Source organism: Neoarius graeffei, chromosome 14 (assembly GCF_027579695.1).
Source record: "Neoarius graeffei isolate fNeoGra1 chromosome 14, fNeoGra1.pri, whole genome shotgun sequence".
Lineage (NCBI taxonomy): Eukaryota > Metazoa > Chordata > Actinopteri > Siluriformes > Ariidae > Neoarius > Neoarius graeffei.
This window is the reverse complement of record NC_083582.1, coordinates 31,043,310-31,062,128: the sequence shown is the minus strand read 5'-3', so window position 1 is coordinate 31,062,128 and position 18,819 is coordinate 31,043,310. Positions and strand designations below refer to the sequence as shown.

The window sequence follows — 18,819 nt, the reverse complement described above, 5'->3', positions numbered from 1 at the left end:
TCCTCCTGTCAGAACATGTGTTGTGAAATGACATAAGATAAAGGTACGTAGAGCTATAGATTCTACATGATAATCATAAATGTAATCATAAAGTCGGCGTGATATCAGTCATGTATTTGCTTGTGAAAGCTTGCGGCTTTCATGTAACTGCCGCCTAGCAATGAGAGGCAAAGGGTAAAGAGGGTAGGCTATCATAGATTCTATTCGGAAGAGATCAACACAATTCTAGACTCCCAGAAGAGGAAGAGCTAGCACTACAGAGTTCACCGGCGTTTTCATGCGCCATTTCCATTGAGTAGAACCAGAGTAGAACAGCCAGTGAACCGCAGCGTGTTCTCCCGCTGACGTCACAACATGGCCGCGAGCCACGGACCCAGTTTTCTTGCGCTGTGCAATTAAAAGTTGGATATTTGCGTAACAACAGCTTCTTTTCAAGTAATTATAACAGAAATCTAACGTTTGCCATGTTGTATAGTTTATTTAAGAAATTGCATAGAGTCATGTTCGTGTCATCAGCCCTTTAATAAAAAATATCAAACATCCAAAAATCACTGGCTATTCAACGAAGAGCCTTGAACATCATACCCTGATATGCAACACAGAGTCTTTAACACAACACCCAGCTGTGCAACACATCCTTGAACAACTTCTGCAACACAGTCTGGAAATTCATAACCAGGTAGGCTATGCAACACACAGAACCTTGAATATTATACCCAGGTATAACCTATAACACAGAGCCCACCATTCTCTTAACATTACTGAACAATATACACACGTCAGATTCATGAACATTATATGATGCACACTATTTATACACAAATTCTGCCCTCCGCTCCTTTTCCAGAAAATGGTCTGTGACCCTGTCATACCAGCTGGTTGTGCTTCTACGAGCATCTTCATCAATGGCATGTTCCACCCTGACCCTCCCCAGACAGCTAAGTCTTGCACATGAAGTGACATGCTCATTGCTCGTTTCATGCCTTTTGCAAGCCCTTTTGAAATTCACCAGGTCCCCAAACCCATCTTTTGACCAAACTAAATTTCCCTGAGAAGGCTTCATCAAAAGACATGGCCAACAGTACATTTTATTAGTCACAGGAGACCCAGTCAACCAGTTCACATTTTCATACCAAGACACCTGAAAAGACCTGTTATGACCTGCTGATTTTTGAATGAGATTAAGCTTGGGCTTTGGTCTGCCTTGCTCTTTAATTCTCACTTTCTCCTCATATGGCAGAGTGTCAAAACGTTTTGACAAAAGCATGTCCACGATGTTTGCCATTATAGCAGATAGATATCAGCTGTTAGCAGCTAGCACTGCAGATCCCAATAAGGCTCAAGCTAGCCTACAACCACGTTGATTGAACTATAAATGAAATAAACGAGTGAATTCACAAATGATCAAACTGATAGAATGGATGAAAGTTAACGGAGCACAACGAATAATATTTACATTTATTTACAGAGTAATGTACAGAGACATCAATGAGAAGAAACATTTATATGAAAAGAAATTCGGACAGCACTTTGGCACACGACTACACTTTCTCGACATCCGCTAGGGACTGACTGATAATGCTTACCGTGTTCCTCGCCAACACCGAAGTACAGCGACCGCCCTCCTCATGTCTTTCAAACACCACCTCCAATAATCCTTTATCAACCCGGCTTCTTGGCCCTCCCATGTCCCGTTTACCCCCAGAGATACCCGGCTTCCCTGGAAGTGACGATTTTGTCGATTTTAACCAATAACAACTAGCCGAAATTGGCTGTTCAGAGCCGTCTCGTAGACTGCAACGGATACCCGGCTGCCAACAAAGGTGATTCTCGTAGCGAACTGCAAGTTCGTCAGACATCACTCAAATAAGTTACAGGATGACATAGGGATAGTTATGAACGTAAATACAATCTTGGGCATATATTATGTTATGCAAGTTATTGTTTTAATGAGAATTCAACGTTGTAGATGCCGCAGTTTGGGGAGAGAATTTTAGGGGAAGTTCGGCTTCCCTTGTTGTCTCTGAGAAATCGCCCCTGCTGCATCGCTGTCAACTTCTCACCCAGCAGAGCCGGCCGGATTGTGTCAAAAGCACTAAAAAAACCTTGTCTTTAGACTTTTTTTTTCTTGTAAATATGTTCTAAGGGTGAACAGTATATACATATACAAGGGTGGCTGTAGCAACTGCTTTAAGGGGTAAAGAGTTAAGTGTGCTGTATATATAATTTTGACCCTGTGTTGATTTCATCCATCCATTATCCACAACCACTTATCCTGTGCAGGGTCGCAGGCAAGCTGGAGCCTATCCCAGCTGACTATGGGTGAGAGGCAGGGTACACCCTGGACAAGTCATCAGATCATTGCAGGGCTGACACATAGAGACAAACAGCAATTCACACTCACATTCACACCCATGGCCAATTTAGAGCCACCAATTAGCCTAACCTGCAGGTCTTTGAACTGTGGGGGAAACCGGAGCACCCAGAGGAAACCCACACAGACATGGGAAGAACATGCAAACTCCACACAGAAAGGCCCCCGTTGGCCACTGGGCTCAAACCCAGAACTTTCTTGCTGTGAGGCAACAGTGCTAACCACTACACCACCATGCTGCCCTGACTGAGCAATATTTCCAGAGTTAAAAGTATTTTCCTCAAAAATAGTTAATTTTGCTCTATTTTGAGTTTAGAGAGTAAAATTTGGAGTGGGAGCAAAATTACAGAGGAATTGTGTAACAAAGTAACAAAGTTGGTTGTGGCTCTGAACTGAGTAAAATAGTACAAGAGTTAATTTCAGGACACACTGAATAAAGTCAAATAGCACCAAAAAGAGTAAAATATTAACACTGAATTGAGGGGAACTGACTCTGGAGAAACAGCTCTATCAAAAGAGTAACTCTTACTCTAGAGAGGGACCAAATGTTATCTGGCATAGAGTAAAATTTTCTTCAATTTGAGTAAATTTTACTCAGGCAAATTTCCTGTGTACTTTTTTCTGGTTGGAGAAGTTGTAGATTCATACAACCATGCTGCCTTGTGCTGATTGCAGAAAACCCAAAATAATTGAAAACAACTTGTGCACCAAATTCTTTTTTTTTCATTATTAAAGATGTATGTTGTGCAATCATTCTGCCACAATTTATTTTGAAAAAGAACAGTTTAAAGAGATCATATTGTCATGACTGTCAGGGTGCAGGCACTTACAGATGTATGTGCAGGGGGGAGCGGGGTAGCAAACAGGAAACATAGCCAAATCACAAAACTAGAATCATAGTCAAAAAGCAAGCAAGGGTTGGCCAATCAACAAACAGGACAATATAGAGGAGACAAGAGGCATAGAAGTAAAGAGATAGCGAGGGCCAGGAAAACTAGAGGTAGACAGAGATAGAAAGGCTTGGTATAACTGGGTAAACTCAAAACAATACTTCACAATGACAGTGAGAGTGAGGGAGGCTTAAGTAGCATGGCTCATTGTGCGTGAGTGAGAAACAGCTGTACTCAATAAGCCAGTGACAGGGCACTGTGGTTCTTGGGCATTATAGTTCTGAGAAGCCATGTTTGTAGTTTGGTTAGAGCTGTCACTCTCAATGCCCTTACTGACAGAAACCCCTCCCCCTCCAGGAGCTCCCTCTGAGAGCTACATTTTACCTCTAGGTGCAGGCTTGTCAGGGTATTGTGTGTGGAACTCTTGATTCCAGAATGTCTTTGGCTCCCACCCAACTTCATTCCTCTGGTCCATAGCCCTCCCAGTCTACCAGATACTCAATTTGACCTCTTCTGCATCTGGAATCAAGTATTCTGTTTACCTGGTAGATGGGCTGTCCTTCTAGGCTTAAAGGTGGGTAATCTTGGATGGGAGTATTTTCTGCCAGAGGACCCTGGATAGCAGGTTTCAGGCAGGAAACATGAAAAGTGGGGGCTGTCTGGCTGTGCAGTGGGAACTCTAGTCTGTAAGAAATTTCATTGATACATCTTAGTATGGTACCTTGTATGGACTGATGTAGCGTGCCTGTAGCTTTCTGCATGTGTTGGGTTCCTTGAAGTTTCTCATGGAGACCAATACTCTATCGCCTGAAGAAAATTCTGGGTTGCTACTTCTGTATTTGTTGGCGTACTCTTTATACTTGGCATTTACAGACTCAATGCATTGGTGAACCTCCTCCCACATTGCTTGGCTTCGCTCCATGGGAACAGGGCAGTTGGTAGCCGAGCATGCACTAAAACGGTGTTAGTTGGGTAGCAGAGTGCTTGAGTGAGTTCTGTGCATACTCTGCTCATGGAATGAATCGGGACCAATCCCCCTTGTTCCTCATGCAGAAAATCCTTAGAAAACACCCAATCTCCTAGTGAGCTCATTCCACCTGGCCATTGGACTGGGGGTGATATCCAGATGTGAGGCTTACTGAGACTCCTAGTCATTCCAAGAAACAGGCCCATAATCATGAGATGAACTGGGGACCATGGTCGCTGACTATCTCCTCTGGGATGTCAAAGTACCTGAATACATACTGAAATAGTAATTCAGCTGTTTGAAATGCAGTGGGGATACTAGGTAGCAGAATGAGTCTTGGAGCTTTAGAAAATCTGTCTACAGTTACCATGATGGTGGTGTTATCTTGAGATGGTGGTAGATCCATAATGAAATCAATGGTCAGGTGGGACCAGGGTCTTTGAGGTACAGGGAGGGGACAGAGCTTATCCGTGGGAGGGGTTCATGGAACTTTAGCCTGGGCATACTCAGAACAGGAAATGATGAACTGGTTGACCTCTGCATGTTCTCTTACCAGTACTTGTGCTTCAACAATTGGTACGTTCGTTGGCTGCTTGGATGACCTGTGGTGGGGGACAAATGTGCCCATGTGATGAGTCTACCTCAGAGGTGCTTTGGGACATAAAGAAGGCCTGGCAGACAGTTTACTGGGCCCTCCCGAGGTTGAGATTTCATTATTTCTTGATCTAAGTCCCAAGTAATGGTCTGGATGAAACAGTTGGGTGAGAGAATGGGGTGAGATTTGGGACTATGACTTGATGAGTTGAAGGTTCGGGATAGGGCATCAGCCTTGGTATCCTTGGAACCAGGACGAAAGGAGATTGTGAAAATGAAATGTGTGAAGAAGAGTGCCCATCTGGCTTGGCGTGGATTAAGTCTCTTGGCTTTCTTGAGATATTCTAGGTTCTTATAGTCGGTTGGTCAATATCACGAAGGGATGTATGGCTCCCTTCAGCCAATGTCTCCACTCCTCAAGGGCAAGCTTGATGGCTAGTAATTCTCTATTCCTGACATCATAGTTTCTCTCTGCTAACATGAGTTTTCTTGAGAAAAATGCCACTGGGTGTAGTTTGGGTCTCTTGCCGAAACGCTGAGACAGAATCCCTCCTACTCTTGTCTCAGAGGCATCTACCTCGACCGTGAATGGCTTGGTTGGGTCAGGGTGTTGCAGAATCGGCGCTGAAGTGAAGGCATTCTTGAGTCGATTGAAGGCTTCCTCTGCTGAAGGGTTCCAGTGGAGGCGCTTGGGTCCTTTTTTGAGCAAGGCCATTAGGGGAGAAGCAATGGTACTGAAACCTCTAATAAAGTGATGATAGAAGTTGGTGAAACTTAAGAAATGTTGGAAGGCCATGAGGCATTACCCTGTACTCAAAATGGCCAGCAGTAGTGCTGAAGGCAGTCTTCCATTCCTCGCCCTCCTTGATTCTGACCAGGTTGTAGGCACTGTGCAGGTCAAGTTTGGAGAAGAGCTTGGCAGTACGAAGTTGTTCTAAAGCTGAGGGGACCAGTGGAAGAGGATAGGGGTATTTGACAGAGATCTGATTGAGTACCCTAAAGTCTGTACAAGGTCGGAGTCCCTTAAAGGTCATAGGCAAGGGTTGAAGGTGGAATGTAGAATATCAACTTTATTTTCTAGAAGAATGACCCAAAAAGCAAATTCAATCTTCCTGGTGTCTAATTTGCACCCTAAAATTGAATAAAATGGTTAAAATATACTGGTGTGTGCAAGTTCCAAAGGTTTGTTTACATCTCACTTATGCGCACTTTTACTGCCAGGGGACAGTCATCATGACGTCATTCAAGGCAAACAGACTGGGAGCAGTTCTGTGTTTACTTGCGAACTGAGTACATGTGTATGGACTTTGGTCGTGAGAGGTTGTGTAAAATGTCAGCAATGTGTAAAAAAAAAAGCGATTTTGAAGTAGGAAGTCTCCAAATTGAATATTGAGAGGTGAAACCATATATGTATGAACCTATGGCCATTGCGAAGCAATCGGAGAATGTGGCTCACTGGTTTGACCATGCAGCCTTGGAATCGGACAGCGATTCGGCTGACTCTGATCGCGGTGACCCCAGACCTCAACGAGACTCACGCCCAAACAATTTATCCTGGTAGTTATAAATTCTTACTTTCATCGTAATATTAAATAAGAGCCCTTTTGAAGAATAATTAAACCACACGGGCACACACAATCCCTATAATATAATGTGGATTTGTTTATATTGCTAATATAATATATTACTAATACTGTAGTAATACAAGCATTATACTATTTATAGCCTACTCTAAGCGAGGAAATATCCTTTTTGTTTCATTTCCACAATGATTGTACAGGATCGCTCAGGATTCTTGACTTGTCAATTGTCAATTAAGTGGCTAAGCCATTACCTTCCCTTGTGGAGACCACCTCTCACCGGCCCAACTCACAGAGGTGGCCAAGTTGCAAAAGGAATTTTCCGACTTGTTCTCGCCCCTTCCTGGTCGTACCCACCTCATAGAACACCACATTGAAATGCCCCCAGGGGTGGTAGTGCATAGCTGCCCTTACTGCTTGCCCGAACACAAGAAAAAGGTGGTTCGGGACAAACTCAAGGCCATGCTCGAAACAGGCATAATCAAGGAGTCCCACAGTGACTGGAGTAGCACAGTGGTCCTGGTTCCCAAGACCGATGGGTCGGTCCGGTTCTGTATGGACTATAGAAAGGTCAATGCAGTGTCTAAATTTGACGCATACCCAATGCCTCGCATTGATGAGTTGCTTGATCGGTTAGGCGTTGCTTGCTTTTATTCGACACTGGATCTAACAAAGGGATAGAAAATGGCCTCTTCCACACTGTTTGGATTACACCAATGTGTCACGCTCCCTTTTGGGTTATTTGGGGCGCCCACTACGTTCCAGCGGCTCATGGACAGGGTCCTCCGCCCTCACACTGCCTACGCGACCGCATATCTCAATGATATAATAATCTATAGCCATGATTGGCTGCAGCACTTGGAACATCTGAGGGTCATTCTAAAGTCGCTGAGGCATGCGGGCCTCACAGCTAACCCGAAAAAGTGTGCAATTGAGTGGGTGGAAGTATGGTATCTGGGGTTCCACTTGGGTCATGGGCAGGTACATCCCCAAATTAACAAGACTGCAGCGATTGCGGCCTGCCCGAGGCCCAAGACCAAAAAGGAGGTGAGATGGTTCCTGGGGCTGGCTAGCTATGATCATAGGTTTATACCTAATTATTCGGATGTCACCAGCCTGTTAACCGACCTCACTAAAAAGGGGGCTCCAGATCCAGTCCAGTGGACTGAGCAGTGCCAACAGGCTTTCTCTGTGGTAAAAGCTGCACTGTGTGTGGGGCCACTTTTGCACTCCCCTGACTTCTCTCTCCCCTTTATTTTGCAGACTGACGCATCGGAGAGAGGGCTGGGGGCTGTTTTGTCCCAGAAGGTGGAGGGTGAGGAGCACCCCATGCTGTACATCAGCTGTAAACTCTTGATGCGTGAAAGCAAGTACAGCACCATCGAGAAAGAGTATCTTGCCATCAAGTGGGTGGTCCTCACCCTCTGATACTACCTGCTGGGGTGCCCTTTCACTCTCTGTTTGGACCACGCTCCCCTCCAGTGGCTCCACTGCATGAAGGATGCTAATGCGCGGATCACCCGTTGGTATCTTGCCCTCCAGCCGTTTAAGTTTGAGGTGGTCCACAGGCCGGGGGTGCAGATGGTGGTGGCGGACTTCCTGTCCTGTCGGGGGGGGGGTGTCTGCTTCAGGCCGGACGGCTCCCCAGCTTGAGTCGGGCGGTGGGGGTATGTGGCAATGGGGGCGTGGCCAAGCAGCAGTTTGTGAATGGAGGGCGGGGTCAGGGAAGGTAAGTGGCTAAGTCATTACACCTGCTGTCAATTAATGTGTGTGTGTGTGTGTGTGTGTGTGTTTTGTTGCAGGGATGGAGCATAAAAGGAGGGGGAAAGCCGAAAAGAGCTGATTCCTGACCAGAATGCATGTGTATGTGTGGGAGTGAATGAAGCTGGAAAGCTATATACATATCTCTAAAAATAAAGTTTACACGAACATCAGTTCCTGCCTGCCGTGCTTCTGTACTCCACCCACATCAGGGATTCACTTCAGTGGTGCCGAAACCCAGGAGCGAGTATGGAAGGGAACCACCCCATTGAGTCCTCCCCAATTATGGAGCTTGTCCATGTCCTCGCTGCTGCCCAGCAGAACCAGCATCAAGCACTGACTGCCTTCCGGAAGGACCAAGAACAACGCTTTGAAGCCTTGATGCTGGCCCAGTGGGAAGATCACCAGGCGTTCCGGCATCTGCTGGCGTTGGCAGGGGTGTCCACCATTATCACCAATGGACTCCGCTCACGTCACCCTCATGAAGATGGGCCTGCATGACGAGCCCGAAGCCTTCATCGCTCTCTTCGAGCAAGCAGCCCAAGCATGGGGGTGGCCAATTGAGCAGCGTGCAGCTCGCCTTCTCCCGCTCCTGACAGGCAAGGCACAGCTCACAGCATAGCAGCTCCCTGCTGACAGCTGGCTCAACTACTCTGACCTCAAGAGGGCCATTTTCCAGCTGGTCAGCCGCTCCCTGGAACATCACCAGCAGTTACGGAAGCTGACACTGGAGGAGGTTGGCCAAATGTTCGCATTTGGCCAACAAGTCTGGGACGCCTGCCGGCAGTGGCTGAGGGCAGAAAACGGCGATGCCGACAGGATCATCGACCTGGTGGCACTGGAACAGTTCATCTCTCGGGTTCTGGAAGGAATAGCGGAATTGGTCCAGTGTTACCGCCTGGCGTCGCTCCAGCGAGCCATCGAGTTGGCAGAGGACCATATGGCAGTGGTTCTGACGACAGGCAGATGAGGCAAAGGCGCTTCTCCTCATTTCTCTTCTCTCCCCCTCTCTGTCTCCTCTCTCTCTCCCTCGCCCCATTCCCCCACCGTGGAGGCGGGGGCTGACTCCTCCCCAGCCAGCCCGTCACATCCGAGGTGTCCTCCCATCTCCCTCTTCTGTGTCTGTGTCCTTCCCCCCTCAGGTGAGTGACGTCCATAACAGAGGGAAAGCCTGGGCCGATATGCTGGCGCGGTGGGGAGCCGGAGCATCTCCAGAATCAGGGCTCTGCAAGGGAAGTGGAGGCCATGATCCGGATCCCCGACACACCAGAGACCGCCCCCGATCGGGCCGGAACATATCGCATACCGGCAGAGGTGGAAAAACTGGATTGACAAAGTAAAAGTCCTGCTTAGGTTTTCCTTCTGCCTGTGCTCTCAACACAGGTGATTTCACCAATTAGCTCATCAACCTGGCTTAGGGGATGTGGTAATTAGGATCAGCTGGTTCATTGAATTGGCTGGAGCAAAAATGTGGCAGGGTTTTTACTTTCTGCACCTGGGTTTTTCCACCTCTGCATACCGGTAAGTGTTCAAGGGGATACATATCACGCTTTGGTGGATTCTGGTTGTAATCAGACCTCAATTCACCAACACCTGGTGCAAGGTGAGGCATTGGGGAGAGCACAAGTGGTGAAAGTGTTGTGTGTGCACGGGGATGTTCACAATTATCCCTTAGTATCTGTCCGTATTCTATTCCAGGGCCAAATGCATAGAATAAAGGCGGCGGTTAATCCTCGTCTCACCCACTCATTGATTTTGGGTACTGATTGGCCAGGGTTTAAAAAGCTGATGGAATATTTAACACATAGTGTGTCCTGCACTAGTACGGTAGGTCACGGGAAGATCCTGGTGTGGCATTGACTGGGGAAGCTGTCACAGAGCTGTCTACATCAGCACCGCGTCAGAGTGAGGAGCAGTCCACTCCTCCTCCCTCTCTCGAGGATTCCCTTGAGGATTTCCCATTAGAGCAGTCGTGAGACGAGATTCTGCGGCATGCTTTTGACCAAGTGAGAGTAATCGATGGTCAAACTCTTCAGCCAAGCGCGACAACGGCCTTCCCTTATTTTGCTATTATTAAAGATAGATTGTACCAAGTGACACAGGACACTCAAACTGGTGAACAAATAACCCAATTATTAATCCCAAAGAGCCGTAGGGAACTTGCATTCCATGCGGCTCACTTTAATTCCATGGCTGGACACTTAGGGCAAGATAAAACACTAGCCCAAATAATGGCCTGGTTCTATTGGCCAGGGATTTGTGGGGATGTCCGTCAGTGGTGTGCAGCATGCCATGAATGCCAATTAGTAAATCCCGCTGCCACGCCAAAAGCACCTTTGTGCCCTCTCCCTCTAATCGAGACCCTGTTTGAGCAAATTGAGATGTATCTCATTGGGCCATTAGATCGGTCAGCACGAGGATATCACTTTATTTTAGTTCTGGTGGACTATGCAACACAATATCTGGAAGCAGTGCCTCTCCGCAATATCTCAGCACGCAGTATTGCGGAAGCGTTCTTCCGTATTATCTCCCGGGTCGGGATTCCAAAAGAAATCCTCACAGACCAAGGCACTACATTTATGTCACGCACACTGTGCGAGCTGTATGGGTGACTGGGTATTAAGTCTATCCGCACTAGTGTCTATCACCCACAAATGGATGGCTTAGTGGAGCATTTTAACCAAACCCTCAAAAACATAATCCGGAAATTCATAAGTGAAAATGCACATAATTGGGATAAGTGGCTCGAGCCCCTGTTATTTGCAGTACGAGAGGTCCTGCAAGCCTCCACGGGGTTTTCTCCATTTGAATTATTATATGGGCGTAAGCCATGTGGCATTTTGGACATGCTATGAGAAAACTGGGAGGAGGGACCTTCGCCTAGCAAAAACGAAATTCAGTACATTCTTGACTTGCGCACAAAACTCCACACACTCACCACCTAACCCAGGAGAATTTGCGGCAGGCACAAGAACGTCAAATCTGGCTGTATGACAGGGGCACGCACCTTACAGAGTTCATGCCGAGAGACAAAGTGCTCGTATTATTGCCCAAGTCTAGTTCTAAATTAGTCGCCAAGTGGCAAGGGCCCTTCGAGGTCACACGGCGAGTCGTGGACGTTGACTATGAGGTGAGGCAAATGGATAGGGGCGGAGCATTGCAAATCTACCACCTCAACCTTTTAAAACACTGGAATGAGGGGGTCTGTGTGGCGTTGGTGTTGGTAGTCCCGGAGAAAGTAGAGCTGGGGCCGGAGGCAAAAAAGATAACATCTGAACCACTCCAGTTCCTTATGGAGACCACCTCTCACTGGTCCAACTCACAGAGGTGGTCAAGTTGCAAAAGGAATTTTCCGACGTGTTCTCACCCCTTCCCGGTCGCATCCACCTCATAGAGCACCACATTGAAACGCCCCCAGGGGTGGTAGTGCGTAGCCGCCCTTACTGCTTGCCCGAACACAAGAAAAAGGTGGTTCGGGACGAACTCAAGGCCATGCTCGAAATGGGCATAATCGAGGAGTCCCACAGTGACTGGAGCAGCCCAGTGGTCCTGGTTCCCAAGACCGACTGGTCGGTCCGGTTCTGTGTGGACTATAGAAAGGTCAACGGAGTGTCTAAATTTGATGCATACCCAATGCCTCGCATTGATGAGTTGCTTGACTGGTTAGGCACTGCTCGCTTTTATTCGACACTGGCTCTAACAAAGGGATATTGGCAGATCCCCTTGACTCCTCTATGCCAAGAGAAAATGGCCTTTTCCACACCGTTTGGATTACACCAATTTGTCACGCTCCCTTTTGGGTTATTTGGGGCACCCGCTACGTTCCAGCGGCTCATGGACAGGGCCCTCCGCCCTCACGCTGCCTACGCGGCCACATATCTCAATGATATAATAATCTACAGCCATGATTGGCTGCAGCACTTGGAACATCTGAGGGCCGTTCTAAAGTCGCTGAGGCATGTGGGCCTCATAGCTAACCCAAAAAAGTGTGCAATTGGGTGGGTGGAAGTACGGTATCTGGGGTTCCACTTGGGTCATGGGCAGGTGCGTCCCCAAATTAACAAGACTGCAGCGATTGCGGCCTGCTCAAGGCCCAAGACCAAAAAGGAGGTGAGACAGTTCCTGGGGCTGGTTGGCTATGATCGTAGGCTTATACCTAATTATTCGGATGTCACCAGCCCGTTAACCGACCTCACTAAAAAGGGGGCTCCAGATCCTGTCCAGTGGACAGAGCAGTGCCAACAGGCTTTCTCAGAGGTAAAAGCTGCACTGTGTGTGGGGCCACTCTTGCACTCCCCTGACTTCTCTCTCCTCTTTATTTTGCAGACTGATGCATCGGACAGAGGGCTGGGGGCTGTTTTGTCCCAGAAGGTGGAGGGTGAGGAGGGCTCCGTGCTGTACATCAGTTCTAAACTCTTGATGCGTGAAAGCAAGTACAGCACCATCAAGAAAGAGTATCTTGCCATCAACTGGGTGGTCCTCGCCCTCCGATACTACCTGCTGGGGCGCCCTTTCACTCTCCGTTTGGACCACGCCCCCCTCCAGTGGCTCCACTGCATGAAGGATGCCAATGCATGGATCACCTGTTGGTATCTTGCCCTCCAGCCATTTAAGTTTGAGGTGATCCACAGGCCGGGGGCACAGATGGTGGTGGCGGACTTCCTGTCCCATCCGGGGGGGGAGAGTCTGCTTCAGGCCGGACGGCTCCCTGGCTTGAGTCGGGCGGTAGGAGTATGTGGCAATGGGGGCGTGGCCAAGCAGCAGTTTGTGAATGGAGGGCGGGGTCAGGGAAGGTAAGTGGCTAAGTCATTACACCTGGTGTCAATTAATGTATGTATGTGTGTGTGTGTGTGTGTGTGCGCTTGTTGCAGGGATGGAGCATAAAAGGAGGGGGAAAGCAGAGAAGAGCTGGCTCCCGACCAGAATGCATATGTGTGTGTGGGAGTGAGTGAAGCTGGAAAGCTATATACATATCTCTAAAAATAAAGTTTGCACGAACTTCAGTTCCCGCCTGCTGTGCTTCAGTACTCCACCCACATCAGGGATTCACTACAAGGCATTATAACTTATGCAACATACTTGTACATGCATGCATTTTCACTGATATCATCTCTAGCCGCTTTATCCTGTTCTACAGGGTCGCAGGCAAGCTGGAGCCTATCCCAGCTGACTACGGGTGAAAGGCGGGGTACACCCTGAACAAGTTGCCAGGTCATCACAGGGCTGACACATAGACACAGACAACCAGTCACACTCACATTTACGGTCAATTTAGAGTCACCAGTTAACCTAACCTGCATGTCTTTGGACTGTGGGGGAAACCAGAGCACCCAGAGGAAACCCACGTGGACACAGGGAGAACATGCAAACCCCACACAGAAAGGCCCTCGCCGGCCACGGGGCTCGAACCCGGACCTTCTTGCTGTGAGGCAACAGCGCTAACCACTACACCACCGTGCCACCCCATTTTCACTGATAAAAAGTAAAAGGCTAATTAAATAACCAGATGAACTGAGACAATCACATTCTGAAGCAAATTAAATAATCTTTTACTGGTAACTTAAACACACAATACAAGTTACATGTATTAATCTAAATGCAGGTAAACAAATGAGAGTCGCATCTTACCCCTCTGTGTTCTCGCTTCTTGAAGGCTGATCCTGTGGTCGATTGTTTTGAAACAATGTGACTTTCAGTTCTTCGTTCAGTTCTTTGTTCATTCGCTTCTTCCACATAAGGGCGAGATATTGCTGCTGAGGCAAGCATATCCAGCAGGGGAAAAAAAGCATATTCAGTGGAGAAATCTGATGAATGGTCCACTCATTCTCCATTTTCTCCATACTGAGTACTACTCTGCCATTACTGCTCAGCTCACACTCTGGGAGAACTGGTGCAACTGAACTTACTTTCCTTTCCTTGTAGTTTTCTACAAGTTTTCACTTAAAACTATTCCTGTGCCATTCTTGAGGTCTCAAGGCATTTATAAACAAAAAGTGAGGCCATGGTTTTGCATATCTCCTTTAAGTAGTGTGGCTGATTGTGCGTGAATGAGAAACAGCTGTACTCAATTGAGGTATTTCACCTGACGTCACAGGGTCACGTGATGCCCCGGTGTCCGCCATTTTGAACGTCAAGCTAGCTAATGTCAACAACAGTAGCTAGTATGTTACTGTAGCAATGTTTACGTTCAGTCATTTGGATGACTGTTAAAACCTTTCAGTCTCAAGTTTTTCCTTTACTGGATTTACTAGTTTACTGAGCTAGTGCGTGCCGGCCGGCTGGCCGGCAGGCTAGCGTGCGCGCTAGCTCCCAGCTTGCCCGAGCGCGCTAGCTCAGTAAACTAGTAAATCCAGTAAAGGAAAAACTTGAGACTGAAAGGTTTTAACAGTCATCCAAATGACTGAACGTAAACATTGCTACAGTAACATACTAGCTATGATGTTGTTGACATTAGCTAGTGCTAACAGCTAGTTGCTAATACACTGCTACAACTACACCGACCCTAATAATACAGTTCTTCATCATTGCCTGGTAACAGCAAATTTATAACGGGCCATGTCTCAACAGACTAAGAAGTTATTTCAATGACATTTAATAACATTTTGTTTATCCTGAGGACCGAAAGTAAATGAAAATGTGAACAAACCTTAGCTGTAATAAGATGGCAACCACCGGCTCCAGGGACGACCCGCTGATGTAGGCATGTTACCCAGCCTGACACAAAATATCTGTAGGTATCCAAACTCTTATACGCTTTCAGATCAATACCTGTGTATGGCGATGGGTTTTTAACGACATAGGTATACAGATCATGTGGGCCAAAGTCAGGTAAAGACGAGGGCTTCGTGTACTTCCATATGTCAGTGAACAATCCTGGTGGAAGCAGGTAAACGTCGTTCTCTAAGCCTGCTAACCTCAATTTTTGCAAATACCTCTCCCTCTGCTCGCCCTGTAAATGCCCTACGTCGCTGGATAGTGAAGGTGTTTTCTGCATCTCACTCCTTTTTCTTTTATGTTTTTCGTTTGTCGCCTTCCTCGCATTCAAACTGATTCGAGCCATGCCGTCCAAAATGGCAGCATCACATGACTTGGTCACGTGAGTGAAATACCTCAATAAGCTGGTCACAGGGAGCGCTGTGGTTCATGGGTGTTGTAGCTCTAAGAAGCCATGTTTGTAGTTTGGTTAGAGCTGTTGCTCTCAACGCCCTTACTGACAATGATGTTCATGTCCATGTTTGTAAAATTCTGACTGCAACTGTAGGTTGATAGATAGATGGACAGATAGATATCTGTGTATTGTAATATTCAAGGTAATATTGTATGTTTTTAACACAGATTCCCCACATTGAGTTACACCAACCTCCTAAAATGGTCTCACGTCATTATATAATCGTCCTAAATAAAGTGTAACGATGAGATTCAGAATAAAAGGAGCATTTGGTAAGATTTATTATTATTATTATTATTATTATTATTATTATATTACTGTTATTTAACATTTGCCCTCTCCTTTTATTTAATACTTGTATTTTTTCTAATTTTGTAAATATTACCACCTTTTTGTATAGTGCTTTATATTTTATATTTTTATTATAATGTTCTATTTCCTAACATTTAAAAAAAAATATATAAATAGTGTTTTATTTCCTAAACTGTTGACTCTGAGAGAGCCCTGCACAAAAATTCCAATGTGGCTGAACTGTTGGTTTATGCACAAATGGCAAATCTAATCTAATCTAATCTAATCTAATCTAATCTAATCTAATCTAATCTAATTCAGTCATGATTAGATTCTCAAATGGGTAGACAAGTGGGTTCAAGAACATCTGAATGATTTTTATTTCTTCTTTGAGCACAGTTCCCCATTCCGGCCTATGTACACAAAGCTCCACCCCTGGAGTTAGCATGCTTACTAGAGCAAGCATTAGCAAGGACTTTTATGACATCACTTTCAAGCACACATTTTGCTGATTTCACCATTTTTTTTCTTTCCGGACAGACTGACATATGGACAGTATGAAGGGGCATTGTGGGCGTGTCTATGAAATAATTAGGAGGCCCATCCAAATACACACACACACACACACACACACACACACACTCACAAAATTCTGGACTCTAAGACAATTTTCAAATTTTCGGCATAAGCATTTTTTTAATGTTTGACATACTTTTCAGGTTATTTGTAAAAGTAAGATATGAAAAATCAATTATAGCACAACAAACAAACTACTCAGATGAAACACATTCCAAAGAAGAAACTGAAAGAGATGCTGACCTCTTCTGCTCCTCAGACCTGCCTGATCCATCCTGATGCCCGATGTCTGGCTGGAGTCTCATCACATCACCTCCTGTTGAGGACGGCCCCATATGAACAGTTGAAAGTCACACTTGGAAGACACTTTGGACTCTTACAGTAATGCTTTTATGGCTGAGGACTACAGTTGACTTGCTAACTTTAGGACTGCAGTTGTCATGAACAGTTTTGCACTCAAGTTTCCATCAATAAACAGTTTATAAAATCAACAAAAAAGACTTCATATTAAAACTGTTAAAAATGTTATAATCACGCCATCTGTTATCACCCAAATGAGGATGGGTTCCCTTTTGAGTCCGGTTTCTCTCAAGGTTTCTTCCTCATGTTGTCTGAGGGAGTTTTTCCTTGCCGCCATCGCCACAGGCTTGCTCACTGGGGATAGATTAGGGATAAAATTAGCTCATGTTTAAAGTCACTAAAATTCTGTAAAGCTGCTTTGCGACAAGGTCTATTGTTAAAAGTGCTATAAAAATAAACTTGACTTGACTTGACAGGTTCCTGACACAAACTTTTTTTTTTATAATGGGCCCAAAATGTTTTTAAATCATATTTTAACTGTTAATGAATTTTTTATATCCATTAGCTGATCTGTGATGAGTGACGAAGGGATTTTGTGTCTGCAACCTCATATTTATACTTTGAGAAACAAAACATGGTCAAAGGCAAAAAAAAAAGGAATCATTTCTGTCTAATTAAAATGGTCTATGGGGTGCCAATAATTTTACCACTTGTTTTTGAGAGTCAACTATTTTTAAAATGAGAATGGTTGAGAGAGAAAGAAAGAAAGAAAGAAAGAAAGAAGCAGAAACTAAGACAGAATGAGAGAAAGAAAAGAGATAGAAAGAGAGAAAACTAGAGAGACAGAAACAGACAGAGAGAGAGAGAGAGAGATTTCTTTGCCAGGCAGTGAGGGGTTAACAGGGGCAGAAGGTCTATCTCTCTCTCTCTCTCTCTCTCTCTCTCTCTCTCTCTCTCTCTCTCTCACACACACACACACACACACAATTCTGGACTCCAAGACAATTTTCAGCATAAACATTTTTTTAATGCTCGACATACTTTTCAGGTTATTTGTAAAAGTAAGATATGAAAAATCAATTATAGCACCCAAACAAACAAACAAACAAACAAACAAACAAACAAACAACTACTCAGATGAAACACATTCCAAAGAAGAAACTGAAAGGTTCCTGACAGATTTTTTTTTTTAAATAATGGCCCCAAAATGTTTTAAATCATATTTTAACTGTTGATGTATTTTTATATCCATTAGCTGATCTGTGATAAGTGATGAAGGGATTTTGTTTCTGCAACCTCATATTTATACCTCGAGAAACAAAACATGGTCAAAGGCAAAAAAAAAAAAAGAGGATCATTTCTGTCTAATTAAAATGGTCTATGTGGTGGCAATAATTTTACCACTTGTTTTTGAGAGAATCAACTATTTTTAAAATGAGAGTGGTTGAGAGAGAAAAAGAAAGAAAGAAGCAGAGACTAAGACAATGAGAGATGCAGAAACAGAAAGCAAGAGACAGAAAGAGAGAAAAAATAGACAGAGATAGAAAGACAGAAACACAAAGAGAGAGAAAAAGAAAGAGAGCTTTCTTTGCCAGGCAGTGAGGGGTTAACAGGGGGCAGAAGGTCCATCTCTCTCTCTCACACACTCACTCACACACACACTGAGCTGTGAAGCAGGAGATCAGCAGGGACATGACCGTTGCTCTTCTGTAGTGCGAGAACCTGCGACTCCCATTAGATTCCGACTCTGTTCTTGTGTGTGGGCACTGCAGAGAACTGGTGATGTCTTCATGATGGACGAACACATCTGAGCACCTGGAGTACACCTCACTGTTCTCCACCAAGAAATGTGCTTCAGACGGAGAACCAGGCGAGGCTGAAGACCCAGGAAGCATGGGGCTGATGGAGTTTTCTACAGCATTCGTGCTCTTCAGTGTGTTAATGACAGCGAAGGCACTGGTGAGTAACTGACCTTCAGCTCGGTCCTGGATATCACCATACGTCACGAGCATTTCACCTGTGGCTCCATCCTAAACACACAGTATGATGTGCCTAAAATCCAAATGTATATGTTTCTGAAGTGAATCTTGTGATTATTACACGTGCAAAGTTTTCTGTCAAAGTCATCGTTTTGCTTTTTTGATATTTTGTCATATTTGTGTGAGTCCTTCAAAAAAAAAAGAAAACCATATAAATAAGACAGACCTAGACAGAGAATGACAGAAAGGTAAAGACAAACAGTGAGAGAAACAAGACAGAGAGACAGTGAGACAGAAGAATTTATAAGTTGATACACCTTTCATTATTTTACTGGATTG

At 45.4% G+C, this 18,819-nt stretch overlaps 1 protein-coding gene across 1 annotated transcript in view; it reads left to right on the top strand.

The window, feature by feature from the left end:
• The window catches only part of pth3r (parathyroid hormone 3 receptor), a 102,959-nt gene that overhangs the window by 16,657 nt on the left and 67,483 nt on the right, over positions 1-18,819 (top strand). Inside the window, exon 3 of the mRNA XM_060939512.1 lies at positions 18,274-18,460. Coding sequence (XP_060795495.1) covers positions 18,395-18,460 — 66 coding nt within the window. The 5' untranslated portion in view covers positions 18,274-18,394. The remainder of the gene's footprint in view (positions 1-18,273; positions 18,461-18,819) is intronic.